Below are 16,334 nucleotides of genomic sequence, written 5' to 3' on the forward strand. Positions count from 1 at the left end.
CAATACTTTTCAATTTTTTATTTCACACCTGTTGCCTTCATTTTTCCCCCACGCAGTCATTCAAGCCCTCCAGTTTTCATGATTCATCTAAAAGTAAATCCTTTGGCTCTTGAATGTGATTAAAGGTCAGGTTAAATTAATTTCAAATATGAGAATACACACTGCACAAGTAAAAACCCTATTCAAGGCTATTAAAAATTCAGCATTGATAAATGTAAATATGTATTATTCCATGTGAAACCTCTTTCTGACAAAGCTAGTCTAGGAGAAATTGTATGCAATACCTAAAGAGCTATCATAAAGATTACGCACATAAAAATGAGATAATTATACGATAGACATTCACAAACACCAGATGCACACACATACTGCCATAACAACTACAAAGTAATCATTAAATTAGTTAGTGACATCTCAAGCATCATCCAATAGTGTTGTCAAGCTCTTGGGCATCCATCCTCTTTCTGTATGCACATAAATGATAGTCTTGTTGAATGATATATTTAGTTTGCCACATTTGTATACCGGTCTTCCTTCATGCATTCGGTCAGGTAACGGAACAAACACAGTTCCTTTCTCTTGACACCTACGTTCTACTACTTCGCGCATACTTAATGTTTCCCTGTGTGCGCTCCTAATGATGTCTGCCCAGTCCACAGACCTCTGTCTAGGGGGAGAACCAGGAGGAGGTGGTGGTGGTGGGTCTATCAACTTATCAAGACCAGCTAACAGTAAGTTAAACTGCTCTACTGCACCTGGTTGGTAGGTCAGTCCTCTAATGCAGACTTCCAATGCCTGCTGGAATTTTTGACGGACCTGTAACCTATTGGTTACACTCTTTGGTATCAAGTCTCTCCAACCTTTGTACCAGCTTATGACCTCCGTATATGGTGGACTTGAAGAAAGCCATGTACCAAGTGACTGAAACCACTGATTAAAAAAACAGCGTTCCAAGATATCTAAAGTAACCTGTGGAGGTAATAGGTCATCCCAGTCCAGAAACCAATGCCAAGGCTCAAGATTTTGACTGTGAGGGGTTATAGGCATTTCAAGGAGTGCTGCTTCCAGCTTTGGCTGTATATTTGACTGAATTAAAGTCGTCATAGATATCTCACTGAAAACCCGTTTCCACGGTTGTAAAACCATTTTTGCAGAACGATCGCTTGGGTGCCAATGAATTAATGCTGAAGATAATTTCTGTCGTATCACTGGATAAACTGACTGAAGGTGATCAACTAACAAAGGAAGCCAAGGTTGTAGCCAAGTATGAATGGGGACTGTGTCTTCTAGAGGATTCCAGTTGTGTACAGCACGAGTTATTCTTGGTAAAATTACATGCTGAAGTAAGTGACCCTGGATCCACACTGGAACCAATGGAAGAGTCCATGCTTCAAGAACTGCTAAAAGTGGTGTACAGTCACGAGGTTCCCATGGCCCCATAACAGTTGATCTTACAGCAGCAGTCCAAGTCTCCCATACCAGATGATGATAAGGATCCATGGGAATGTCAGTTCCTGGCTGTGGCTGGGCTCCCCCTAAATCGACTAGATTCTGCCAAGTAGAGAAGACTTCTTTATGTGCTGTAGGTTGAGCTAGGGGGTTCCAGGTACGCAATAACTCTTTTAAAAGAGGAGTTACGTAAGTTGGAGCCAAGTAAGGTATTTCATAGGTGTAATATATCTTTGGATATTCAGCTTTTATCTCGGTGAAAATTGCTGTAGCTTCACTCAAGCTTAGACTCTGTTCTTTGTGTCTTGTATCTAACCTTTCTACTGAGCTAATTACTTGATCCAAACTTTCCAATTCCTTCTTTTCTCTATCTAGTAATGTTTCATATCTATCCCTCTCATGATCTAGGTGAACTATCCTGTCACTTTCCCTTTCTTGAGTTCTGGCATTAATGACAATGTCATCTTCACATTTATCCAACAAAATCTGAAGGTTATGAAGAAGCTCAGGAAGATCAAAATGCTCATACTTCCTGTTTTTGTTTTCTTCAAATTCATCCATAATGTTCTTCTGACCACCTATTGCATGATAACTGCTTAGAACTCGTGTTTCTGGTCCAGTCATATCAATTACCTTAGTCTTGGTAATGTGGCTATCATCTGTGGGTTTGAGTTTTTTAGTCTTACCTTCTCTTATCACTTCCTCAGCACTTTTGTATATATACTTAATTTTTTTCTTTTTGCCTGTTTTTTTCCATTGCTGGAGAAGTTCTTTGAATTTTTCCTTTTCTTCTTCATCTGAATCATGTACAGGAAAATCTTTCAATGACCTCTCACTTCTTTCAGAACCATAGAAACCAATAGCACCTTTTCCTTTTCTCTTATTAGCCGCTACAGGGGTCGATATACCCTGCAGGTTTTTACCTAATCCTTTTCCTTCTTCAAATCCCATTTTTTTCAAGAGTTTGCTACCAATACCCGAGGTATGCTTTTCCCAGTCTCCTAGGCCACTGCCAAGTAGACCAGCACTCCCAGAACTGGACTGACCTCCACCACGTCGCATCCCAGCAATTTCTGTTCTCTGAGGAGCTGAGCTAAATGAAGGATATGATTTCTTATTTCCAAAACTGGATGGTAGCGGTGGCCTTGCTGTAGTCTCCTCATCACTATAAATAAAAATGTTAATCTATCATTTTCTTCATAACAATTTATGGATACCTTACACTATACTGTATGGTATAGTCACAAGATTAAAGAAAGTTATAAATACAAGTAAGATTTTAAAATCAAATAACATAAGTAACACACAAACCACAATTTTATTTAATGTCCAGTACTATATGTCTCCATATATTAGGTTATTTAAAATTTATCACAATCCCCAGCAATGGACTATTTAGCAAAATTGTGAATTACCACTTTTACCATCACTCAAAAATAAAAGATTTTAATGTCCTTTCGTAACCTGTAGTACTCTAATTTAATTATGATTGACCAATACAATTCTATCCGTCTTTCCAGTTTAAAGTATTGGTAATTATTTATACTAATGATTAATATTTTCTAATAGCCTGGGGGCATGTACTGTATAACAGTGGCATGTCTAGAACTTGAGTACAATGCTCATCACAGCTTGTCTGGTAATCGAGTACAATTCTTATCAGAGCCTAAGTGTTTTTTTCTATTATAATTTTTAATCTTAGTTCAGTCAGTTGCTTTTAAAAGTTCTATTTAATTACAGAAATGAAATAAATAACAAATTTGGAAGTAATTTGTATTTTTTCTAACGATACAAACCTTGAGCTCTTTATAGGGAATATACTTTCAGGGAAGCTGGAAACTAGCAATAAGACTTTTAGTAAGGTATAACCACCTACCGCTAGTTAGCAGGGGTAGTACCGGCCACCCCACTCACACACACCCCTATGCTATACCGTCACTTTTGATTGCACACAGGACTTGCAGAAGGATAGGTGATGGCAGGGCAAATCTGTATGAAGAGCTCAAGGTTTGTATCATTAGGATTCTAAATTTGTTATTTGGTCCCACACTCCACACAAACCCTTCTGCTCTTTAGATGGAAAAACTCACCCTTAGGTAGGTGAAAGCCATAACCAACTGACTGGCTTCTGATCCAGGGTGTGCCTCCATGATTCGCACGAGCTTAACCCTTTTACCCCCAAAGGACGTACTGGTACGTTTCACAAAACCCATCCCTTTACCCCCATGGACGTACCGGTACGTCCTTGCAAAAAAATCCTATAAAAAAATTTTTTCTTCATTTTTTTTTTAAATTTTTTGAGAAAATTCAGGCATTTTCCAAGAGATTGAGACCAACCTGACCTCTCTATGACAAAAATTAAGGCTGTTAGAGCAATTTAAAAAAAATATACTGCAAAATGTGCTGGGAAAAAAATAACCCCCTGGGGGTTAAGGGTTGGAAATTTCCAAAGAGCCTGGGGGTAAAAGGGTTAATAGACCAACACTCTGACACCTCGCTAAATTCTCCTGCATGTGTGAGAGTTAATGCCCTGGGCAATCAGTGTGATAGTGTGATAACTAAGCAATTTGACTTATCCAGGTAGGTATTATTGGAGTTGGAAAACTCCTCTGACTTAACCTTAGATATTGCCCAACTCCCACCTCGCTGAGAGAACGGGGACATGAATATGAGAAATTTGGAAGTAATTTGTACTTTTCCTAACCATACAAATCTGTAGCTCTTCATAAGGGAATACTGTTTACTTTCGGCAAAGCTGAAACTACCCATATGACATTTAGCGAGGTGTAACTATCCCACCGCTAACTGGGTAGCCAGTTACCCTGCTCACACATGCACCTGTGTCCTACCGTCATTTTCATTAATATAAAAAAATATTCATCCAAAAATAATCCTGTAAGCCCCACAAACTTTTGCTTAAGGATATTTTAAGCCCTCAGTTATTCTAACCGAGGCTCTTTGCATCAATAGGCATGAGACGAGATGATGGTTCTGTCCCTGACCTATTTCCTTTACTTTTTCTTCCTATGATTTTTGACTCCCACGGGACTTTCTGCTATAACACTTTCAACACTTTCTCTCCCACTGACAGACTTTGTCATAATTAAAATACATGCAAATCAGTATTGTATAGCACCTGAGAGAGAGAGAGAGAGAGAGAGAGAGAGAGAGAGAGAGAGAGAGATCAGCTGGTGTAGTTTTTTTGCTGAAGTTTTATTAAAAGAAACGATTCAAGATATTTATATTTCTAGTTAATTAAATAAGCTGTATTTCTTTTTAAGAAAGTCTATCTATCTATTTACCAAGGCACTTCCACCAATTTTGGGGGGTGGCCGATATCAAAACACAGGAACAAAAGGGGACCTTTCCTCTCTCCGCTCCTCCCAGCCTGACGAGGGATTCAGCCAAGTTTGGCTGGTACTGCTAGGGTGCCACAGTCCACCCTCCCCCTTTATCCACCACAAATGAAGTTTCACACGTTGAATCCATTACTACTACCACCTCTGCGGGCACCAAGGCGACCGGAGAAAGCAGCAGGGCCTAAAGGAACTCCATCACAATCGCTCACTATTCATTCCTATTTCTAGCACGCTCTCTTGTCTCTCTCACATCTATCCTCCTATCACCCAGAGCTTTCTTCACTCCATCCATCCACCTAAAAGTTGGCCTTCCTCTAATACTTCTCCCATCAACTCCTCCATTCATCACCTTCATTAGCAGACAGCCACTTTCCATTCTCTCAACATGGCCAAACCACCTCATCACATTCATATCCACTCTAGCTGCTAAATCATTTCTTACACCCGTTCTCATCCTCACTACTTCATTCCTAATGCTATACCAGCCATACTCCTCAGACACTTCATCTCAAACACATTCAATTTCTATCTATCAGTCACTTTCATTCCCAACAACTCCGATCCATACATCACAGTTGGTACAATCACTTTCTCCTACAGAACTCTCTTTACATTCATGCCTAACCCTCTATTCTTTACCACTCCCTTCGCTGCCCCCAACACTCTGCATCCTTCATTCACACTCTGACGTACATCTGCTTCCACTCCACCATTTGCTGCAACAACAGACCCCAGGTACTTAAACTGATCTACTTCCTCAAGTAACTCTCCATTCAGCATGGCATTCAACTACGCACCATCCTCCCCTCTCGTACATCTCATAACCTTACTCTTACCCACATTAACTCTCAACTTCCTTCTCTCACATACCCATCCAAATTCTGTCACTAATCGACTAAGCTTCTCTTCCAAGTCTGCAACCAGTACAGTATCATCTGCAAATAACAACTGATTTACCTCCCATTCATGATCACTCTCGTCTATCAGTTTCAATCCTCGACCAAGCACTCAAGTATTCACCTCTCTCACCACTCCATCAAAAAAGTGTAAAAATAAAACAATTAGTGAGTTTTAACAATGTTTACAACTTCACAACATGTAAACGTACCATCTACCATGGACTGTTGGCAAAAAATGTAAACAATCCTAGTTGTCCAAACCAAATTTTTTTACTGTAAAGATCAAATTAATTTTTATTTTTATTTTACTAAAACACACAACTACTGTATATGACCTTACTGAGAATATTATATGTTGTAAAGTCAATCGTTCCAAACTAGATGTACAGGTAAGTAGAAAAAATCATAGAATGATTGAAATGCAAGAAAAATAGCTGTTTTTTATTCAGTTGTTATTGTGCTGCTGTGTGTTCACGCAATGATTATAATGTTACTAACGATACGTTTATCATTATCGTTCAATTTTCTAACCCACTGAAGTAGATGTTATAAATATTACAACCGGGTTACTGTAGATGTCGGATTAATGTGCAAGAGACGACCATCAGGAATTGCACCATGTTTAAAGATTGCTAGGTAAAACTTTGTATAAAAATGATTGGTGGTCGTTGTATAAAATATATACTCTAGTTAATCTTAAATTGTATTGTATACATATGTATAGAACAGAATTACATTAATGTTGTTTAAATATAGTCGTTACTTACATCAGAGATAAGGAACGAGAGATGCAGCGTAAGTTGATCTGGACGTATGTCAAACTTAAAAAGTGGTTTCAAGATTTTTTTTATGATGCATCATTATTCGGCAATCATCTAAGTCATATTTCATCAATATTTTCTTACTGTATATGCATACAATGTATGGTTAATATAATTCCTTCTAAATATCTTCAGGATGAATATTACATCAGCACCAATATGTTACAGGCTATCATAATTTTTATACAGCATGTTTATAGCCATTACTATGTTTTCTCTCTCTCTCTCTCTCTCTCTCTCTCTCTCTCTCTCTCTCTCTCTCTCTCTCTCTCTCTCTCTCTCTCTCTCTCTGTTTTGTGCTCGGAAAAAGTACTCAAACCCAACTAATAGCACACTATGAAAACATAAAAATATGATAAATGAAAAAGACACAGATGTGGTATATCTAGATTTTGCAAAAGCCTTTGACAAGGTAGACCATAATATATTAGAGAAAAATATGAGAAAGCATAATATTAAGGGAAAGATAGGAAAATGGATAAAAGAATTTCTACAAAACAGAAAACAGATAAAGGTTGCAAATGACGAGAAATCAGATGAAGCTCAGGTAATATTTGGCATGCCACATGGTACGGTATTAGCTGTACTGCTGTTTGTTATTATGATCTCAGACATAGACTGTAATGTTAAAGACTCTGTGGTGAGAAGTTTTGCCGATGACACAAGAGTAAGTAGAGAAATTACTTGTGATGAAGATAGGAACTCATTACAAAGAGATCTAAACATATATGAAAGGGCGGAGATAAATAGGATGGTATTTAATTCCGATAAATTCGAATCAATAAATTATGGAAACAGAGAAAGAATGGTATAAGCATACAGGGGACCTAATAACGAGACAATCACAAACAAGGAAGCAATTAAAGACCTTGGTGTAATGTTAAACAGGAACATGTTATGCAACGACCAAATAGCAACTGTTGGCTAAATGTAAAGCAAAAATGGGAATGCTATTTAGACACTTTAAAACAAGAAAAGCTGAACACATGATTATGCTATACAAAACTTATGTACGTAGTACACTCGAGTACTGCAATGTGATATGGTAACCACACTACCAAAAGGATATTGCACAAATAGAGAGTGTACAAAGGTCCTTTACTGCTAGAGTAGAAGAGGTTAAGGACCTTGACTACTGGGAAAGACTGCAATTTTTAAAATTATACAGTCTAGAAAGGAGAAGAAAACGCTACATGATAATACAAGCATGGAAACCAATCGAAGGAATTACTAAAAACATCATGGAGCTAGAAATATCAGAAAGAGCAAGCTAAGGTAGATTAATAGTGCTCAAAACTATACCAGGAAAACTAAGGAAGGCACACAAGACATTAATCCACAACGCACCAGCATCGATAATGCAGCAACTATTTAATGTGCTGCCAGCTCATCTAAGAAACATATCAGGAGTGAGCGTAGATGTGTTTAAAAATAAGCTCGATAAACACCTAAGATGCATCCCAGACCATCCAAGACTGGAAGATGCAAAATACACTGAAGATGCATAAGCAACTCTGGTGGATATACAAGGTGCCTCACACTGAGGGACCTGGGGGAACCCAAACATAGAATAAGGCAATAAGGTAAGGTGCACACACACACGCACACACACACACTCACTCTCTCTCTCTCTCTCTCTCTCTCTCTCTCTCTCTCTCTCTCTCTCGAACGCATATGTAAGAGTAGTTCATTTTTAAAGGTTAATAGATTTTAATTTTTGGTTTACTGTATTATCAAACTTCAGATTTCCTTATACACTGTTGTGTTTAATTGTAGTTTATTAAACCATGTTTGTATTCTATTTTTCAATTTCTGGAGTATTTGAATAATCAACAATTACTTCTGTGTTAATTTTGGGAGTCGTTAACTGATCTCAAGGTCACGTTATCATATTGAGATTATGCAAAAATATGAATAACACAGTGTTGTTTATATAACTTTCTTAATTTACTCAAAATACCTTCATAATGAATATTACATCAACACCAATATGTTATGTGATATCACTGTTTCCATACAGTTCGTTTATAGCCCTTATTATTATTTTTCATATGAATACACTCACACACACACACTCTCTCTCCCTCTCTCTCTCTCTCTCTCTCTCTCTCTCTCTCTCAGTGCCTTACTATACACACAAACATAGAACAGATTTATCAGAAATCTTTGTTTCTTTAGAAAGTGTCAGATAAATACTACACACATTATAAACTTTTACTTGGCTTAAATCTATGTTTGATCATAGGCTGGGATTAAAACGTCATTCAATTTCCTCAGCTGATCTGTAGCTTTAACCGAGAGCATAACGTAATTGTACTGAAAGATGTCTAAAATAATCCTGGTTTTCGATGTAATCTGAACTTCATTTAATAATTGTTTAACTTTTCTATTATCAATTCAAGATGTATTTTAACAACAGCAATTACCGATTGTTTTTATTTTGGTTTTCTTGTCAGCTGATTTTAAGGTCACGACGGTATTATGATTTTGCTCACATATAGTTAACAGAATATTGTAGATAAGAATTTGCTCCCTATCAAGTAATTCTTGAAAAAAAGAACCGCACAGTTCAATGAACTCTATACCAGTTTCTTATCAAAATGCGTATCGAACAATCACAGCCAACTACGTACGCGATGTAAAAGATATTTTACATAAATATTGGTAAATGTAACTAAGTTCATTTCATAATATCGTAAAATAATTTTATCAACTTTATTTGGTATTTAATCTTACAAAATCTTTCTATTTTATACTATCTTAGAGCAAAACACATTAAAAAATAAAGAGCCTGAAATGTACTGCAAACATGCTAAATTTTAAATATCTACATTTACAAGTACAGGTATGGATGTACATTCATTCCAAAAATTAGATTACATTTTTTTGGTATTAAATTACAAACTAAAATTTAGTATGTAAACTTAAATTCCACTCTGATTTGGCCCCATCAATCTTTCACCAAACTCCAATTCCAAAGACTGTATTGGAGATCACAGCTCCTAAATACTTAAATAACCCCACCTCACCAATCCCATCTCCTTCCAATGACATTTCATCTTCCATTGCATACTCCGTTCTCATCATCTCTGTCTTTCTTCTATTTATCTTCAGCCTAACCCCCTGTGGTATTTCATGCATTTAGGTAAGCAAGCACTGCAAATCCTATGGTGTTCTGCTAACAAGGACAGCATCATCAGCACACTCTAGGTCTGCCAAACTCCTATCACCAATCCAGCCCAATCCTTCTGACTGCTCCACTCATTACAAAATCCATGAGGAGGACAAACAACACAAGTGAAAACACATTCCCATACAGTACTCGGCTGTTACCTGAAAACTAATTTGATAAGACTCCACTAACATTAACTGTGCACTTGCTACGCTCATGAACAGACCTAATCAAATTTACATATTTAAGAGGAATTCCATAACAACGCAGGACTCTCCACAAAATTGACTGGTGCACACCATCGAAGGCTTTTTCATAGTTCACAAATGCCATCAAAAGCGTATCTCCATATTCTGCACATTGCTGTACAACACGTTTCAAAATTAAAACTTGGTCAGTGCAACCTCCACCTTTTCCAAATCCTGCTTGTTAACCTCCCAGACCCTTAATCAATCTTACTCTCTGGTTTCTTTAGAATAAGCATACTAAATATTTTCATAACAACTGACGTAAGTGTTATGCCTCTGCAATTATTGCAATCAGTCCGGTCTCCTTTTTTGGCTATTTTCACCAACACTCCTAACTCCCATTTATCAGATTTTGCCTCTTCATGCCACATTCTACAAAATAATCTTGTAAGAAGTCTGGGAGTCACTTCATTTTCGACCAGTATCATCTCAGCAGTTATTCCATCATATCCCAGGGCTTTTCATCTCTTTAGTTTTTTTAGGATAGCTTCAACTTCAAACACACTGAATTCATTCAAGTGAACATCAAGGTCTTCATCACCTTCAGGTATATCAATCAAATTACAGTATTCCCTTCATATATCCTATTCATAGCAACGTTTCTGGAATTGAAAGCTCAAGATAGAGACAACTGGCGAAATCTAACCGAGGCCCTTTGCGCCAATAGGTGTGGGAGGAGATGATGATGTTATATTAGATCCATCTCTCTTTCTGATGGGTGTATGCTTCTTCGTCTTTGCCACAGTCGAGATTTCATTAATGATTCTGAGTAATTCTTACACCATAGCCAGTTCCTAAATTCAAAGAATAGTCAGCCTCATCTGCTTTACTGTCTAAATATTCTCTCCATTCATTCCTGGCTTTTTTTTTTACCTCACTATCAATACTGGAATACTTCACATGCTCTACCTTGTAATTTTCATTACAGTAATACATTGAGATACAAGCTTAATGTGTTCTGGGACCCGAGCTCATATGTCAATTTGCTCGTATCTCGGATCATTTTTTCCCATATAAAATAACTACGATGACGTACGATAGAGTATCCACCTCCGAAGTCAACGAAGGCTGCACACTAGCACCACAGATGATGAGCTGTAGCAAGAAGTCCTGGGAGGGCGGACCCAAAAGCCCCAAAGACGACCACACCTGAACAAAAAGAGAAAGACACATGGCCTCACCCAGGGGGAGAGGTGGGGCTGCTTCGCTAGGTGAAGCAACACCATCTCTCGAGGACCGGGGATGACCAACAATTAAAGGGCCTACGCTACTACTTGACATTCTCTCGGAAGAGGCCAATCGAGTAGGGGCTTCGGAAGGTCGGGAAGTGGAAGAAGAAGCCCTGGGTATTTCCCTTTTGAAGAAATCTTCTAAGGGGAAATATCTCGCTTTGACTTCTTTTCCTGCCATGAAGGTACCGTAGGGCCGGCCCTCAAGTCCAGGGCAGTTTCGCACAGACGGCAGAAGTCAACACACACACAATAATAAAGAGAAAGCCCAAACAAAAAGCAATTAATGGCTTTCCAAAATAAGCGAGGATGAAGAACGGCAACGTCCGTTCACCATCCGAGTCAAAATCAAAGCGAGCTAAATCACAGGTGTGTGAGCAGGAGTGGTAGCAAGCTCCCACCCCTATCCCCACTAACTAGCGGAATGGGTAGTTATCCCTCGCTAAAATTTCAATGGCTTGTCCTTTCAGCTTAGCCGAAAGTAATAACCCCTTATAAATAGCGTAGGTTTGTATTCCAGTTACTGAACAAATGGGGTTATTTAATCAACAAAGTATCTTACAAACCTTGAGTCAGCATTAACCCCAAACATCGGTCTTGGTGCCAACTCCGATTCTGATTCATCCCCTGATCCATCTTTCTTTGGCTTTTCCTCCTTTTTCCCAGCCTGCTGCACTCCCCCAGGGACAAAGTTGAGACCTCCTCGAAGAACTCTTGCACGGGGAATTGGAGCTTCTATGTGCTCCCCTTCTGCTTCCTGGACAAAAAAAAAAAAAAATTAGCAAAACTTTATACAGTACTACAAATTATTGCATCACAACAAGTCGCTTAAACTCCTCTCAAGAATTGACATTATCAATAATTCATCAATGAGAGAGAGAAAGAGAGAGAGAGAGAATTATTACTGCTTTACTAAGTAATCCACAAGAAATATCATAATTGTATTCTAACTTCTGTGTAATAGCCAGCACTAACCTATCTTTTAAATCATATTCTGCTTAATTGATTAAAGCAAATGCTCATATTTGTGAGTTCTGGGTTATCTTAGGTACTCCTAGTTATCTTACACCAGATATTGACTAAATAGCCAATATTCTTAAATCCCAGGATGTGCCATAGCTTCTGCTATATAGTATACATGGCCTTAGCATCCAGTTCACACTATTCATATAACCCCAATTCTTTTCAACACCAGTATCATACCACTGTACATTTCAAGAATTTACTTCTACCTACATACGCTATTAATACACAGCTACATATACATATTTTACTATTTACTGAAAAATGTCTTACTTCTGTCAAACATTTTAGAAATGAAAACAAAAAGTACAGTAAATCCATTTGAATACAATACAAAATCATAGATTACAAAAGTAATATGAAAAAATTTAAAGAAATTTGTATTTTTCTTAAATATACAAACCTTGAGCTCTTTATTAGGAAATACAGTAATCCCTCACCTATCGTGGTTAATGAGGACCAGAACCGACTGCGATAGGTGAAAAACCGTGAAGTACGTTCCCTCCCTATTTTTGGAATACGTACATTTTTTTGTGTACATGTACATGTATATATAATAACAGTAAGTGTATATCAACCCTATAAATGCATATGTTATCATTAGAAGATTAAAGAATCATGTAAATAAATATTGATAATATAAATTATATACTGCACAAAAATAAAGTACTGAACTGTATAAATACAGTACTGTAATATAAATACAGTATTTAATACATTACGTATACTGTACAGTATGTACATTTGCATTCATACATAAATAATATAAATAGAGTATAAGTGTACATGTACATACATATGTAGATATAAATAGTGTACGTGTATATACTGTAGATGTGTTTTTAAAACTTTTATTCTTATAACAAGATAGGTACCCCCCCCCCCCCCCCCCCCCGTAACAATGAAGATGATCTTGATAAATGATGATGATCATGATAAATGGCGATGAAACACCTGTGCAATATGATGGAGGTGAAGAAGATAAAGATGATTTACTGCACAGGTTAATGAGAGCTTTACTGCTCCTCAGGTGACGACTCATCGTCAGTTGATAGAGGCGGTGGATCATAAACGACAGCTTCCGATAGAGCTGGAGAAACTGCAGGAGGCAGCGTAGTGGCTCGGTGGGAAGCCGGAGAGGCAGGAGGAGTATCTGATGCTTCTGCAGAAGGTTTTCGGCGCACTAGGAACATCATGATGGGAAGTTGTTGACGTTTTTTCATCTGAGCAAAGATGCTCTTGAATTTCTCGAACCAGCCTTTGCTGGCAACAAAACCACATTTTTCTCGTGGGGGAAGGATGATCATCATCTTCGTCGTCATCATCACCTTCGTCGTCTTCGTTAGATTTTCCTTCAGGAACTAGGCTATCATATAGGGTTTTGGCTTTGGTTCGAATCATGTTGGTATCGAGACTAACCTTCTTTTCCCGACAGTCTGATATCCACATTGATAATGCATTCTCCATTTGCACAATTGTCTTATTACGAGGCGTCACAATGCGCTTAGTGTCCTTGGAGAACGTTATTGAGGCAGTTTTACGTATTTTTATTTCATCTTTTTTTATGTAGCGAACCGTCGATTCATTCACTCCATAAATGCAGGCAACAGATGCATAGCTACTGCCTGCCTTAAGCATGTCCAATAATTTTACTTTCTCGTTCACCGTCATCATTTTTCTCTTCTTGGGTTCACTAGAGGATGTAGAGGGTAGAGGACGTTTAGGAGCCATTTTCAAGGGCGTCACAAGCCCTATTTTACTGTACACTAAAAAGCACAAGAAAACAGCTAAAAGTTCCACGCGGCAAGACTAAGAAACACAAGCGGAGCGAGAGAGAACAATAAATGCGGTCTCCCTTCGGTCTCCCTTCGCAGGGCGCACGGCACGGAGAGATGCTGGGTAAAGCGTCTCGGCGGCTCAGCCAATCAGCTTGCGAGATTCTGGAGCCGAGATGGCCAGCGAATCAGACAGGTAGATTTTGAGTTGCGCGCCAGCTCCGTGTTGACACCTGATGTTCTACTGTACTCTCTGCCTTCTGCTAGCGCCTGCGTAACTCTCGCACCATTTTTTCTAATTTTTTATCAATATTTTTGAAAATCCGCGATGCACTGAGACCGCGAAACTTGAACCGCGAAATGGCAAGGGATTACCTATACTTTCGTCAAAGCTGGAAGACTAGCCATAAGACTTTTAGTGAGGTATAACTATCACAACACTAGGTAGCAGGGGGGGATAGTACCAGCTACCCCCGCTCACATACACACACCTGAGTTCTTTCGTTAATTTTGATTGCAGGCAAGACTTGCAGGGGGATAGGTGATGGTGGGACAAATGTCTAAAGAGCTTAAGTTTTGTATCATAAGGAAAAATACAAATTATTTTATATTTTTGTCATTTGTTCCGACACTGATAAAAACCTTTTCGCTCTTTATTATGGAAGACTCACCCTAAGGTGGATGGAAGTCCCAACCAAATGGGAAGTTTTTGACTAGGGGTATTCCTTTGTGCTACGCACGCTTTATAGAGAAAAAGCCTTGACACCTCGCTAAAATTCTGTGCATGCACACGTGCTAGCGGCCTGAGCAACCCATATGATTGTGTATTACTGTACTAATAATGTGACTTATCCAGGTGAGAATTCTCGAATTCCTCGGACATTTTGAACAAACCATAAACCTTGTCCAATTCCCAACTCGTTGGAGGATATGAGGATGTAACAAATATATGTGCATAAATCAGGTTACACAAGGGAAGTGGTTATACCTGCAGACAACGGAGGCCAACTTGCAGCGTACCGTAAGTGCTGTACCCCAAGAGAGGGGAAGATGAAAGAAAGATGCCAGTCACTCTTATCATTCATCCCAGACTTAATCCCGGGTCATGCTGCCCTCCACCGTCTTCTACTTGTCCATTAAGGAGCTCGAGGTGTTTAAAACACTTATTGGGCAGCCACCACAGGTCCGATGGAGTAAGTCTTCATGTTTCCTGTGGGTTACGTCCTGCAGGATATGGGCAGTGAAGGTTGTCCGACGCTTCCCACACCCACTTATAGAACCTGCGCCACAGAGTAGTTTTCTTAAATGCTAGGGGCGTGTTTACGACCTTAACCCTTTCGCTCCGTTGACGTTAATACACATCAAAACATGCCTGGTAGTACATACGGTGACGTCGGGATAACGTCATCTTCATTAGTATCATCCTCATAATTTTTATCATTATTACAATAATTTCTATAGGCTATGAAAGAGTATAGCACATGGCCGTATATCACACAAGTTCACACTTGGGGAAATTTCACAAAAGAATCTCCTCTACCTAATATTACCCCCTCCCCCTCCTGTCTTCAGCCAACCAACAAAGTTTTTGGGATTCTAGCTATTTTAGTCTTTTTATGTTACCATGAAATAATCACACCACTCTCTCTAGCCAATAGCGACATCCTCTACCTTAGATATTACTCAACCCCCCTTTGACACTCCCAACTGGGACACTGTCATCCTACCACCAACCAAAATATTTGCAATTCTAGTCCTTATTCATGATTATATAAGGTCTATTTTAGTGTATTCACATCCAACCTCATCACTAACCTAAAAATATTTGCGAATCCAGTCCTTATTCATGAAAATGTAAGGTCTATTTTATGGTTTTTCTGTTGCCACAGTGTTCATAATCTCGGAGAAAGTATCCCTGCCCTTGACTATAAGTCGCACCCACGAGACGAAAACTTACCATTACCAGTAAAGGAAATAGTTGAAAAAAGATGAGATTTATCTTTTTTTATTATTTTATTCCTTTTTTTCAACTATTATCTCTACAATATAATATCATCTTCATGTTTTATATATCAAATATTAGTACAGTATACTGTACAGTAGTATTGTTCATTGTTTTCACAAGTAAAAGTTAGCCTATTTTGATTATTTCCATTTATTGCCATTCTACGATTGTGGAGGATTAATTTTATTTTATTTGCTTTAGTTTTGCCAAATCACGAAAGGAGAGAGAGAGAGAGAGAGGAGAGAGAGAGAGAGAGAGAGAGAGAGAGAGAGCGGGTATGTGTGTGTTTGTGTGTGTGTGTCCGCGGTGCGCCCCACCGAACGAGGGATAGTTAGTGTAATGATTGCTTGTAGT

At 38.5% G+C, this 16,334-nt stretch overlaps 1 protein-coding gene across 1 annotated transcript in view; it reads right to left on the minus strand.

The window, feature by feature from the left end:
* Nucleotides 1–205: 205 nt before the first annotated feature.
* Nucleotides 206–16,334, minus strand: part of sip1 (septin interacting protein 1) — a 42,412-nt gene continuing 26,283 nt past the window's right edge. The window contains exons 3-4 of the mRNA XM_068362954.1: nt 11,744–11,934; nt 206–2,614 (exon numbers count right to left, since the gene is read on the minus strand). Coding sequence (XP_068219055.1) covers nt 415–2,614; nt 11,744–11,934 — 2,391 coding nt within the window. The 3' untranslated portion in view covers nt 206–414. The remainder of the gene's footprint in view (nt 2,615–11,743; nt 11,935–16,334) is intronic.

This window comes from Palaemon carinicauda, chromosome 39 (genome assembly GCF_036898095.1).
Source record: "Palaemon carinicauda isolate YSFRI2023 chromosome 39, ASM3689809v2, whole genome shotgun sequence".
Classification (NCBI taxonomy): Eukaryota; Metazoa; Arthropoda; class Malacostraca; order Decapoda; family Palaemonidae; genus Palaemon; species Palaemon carinicauda.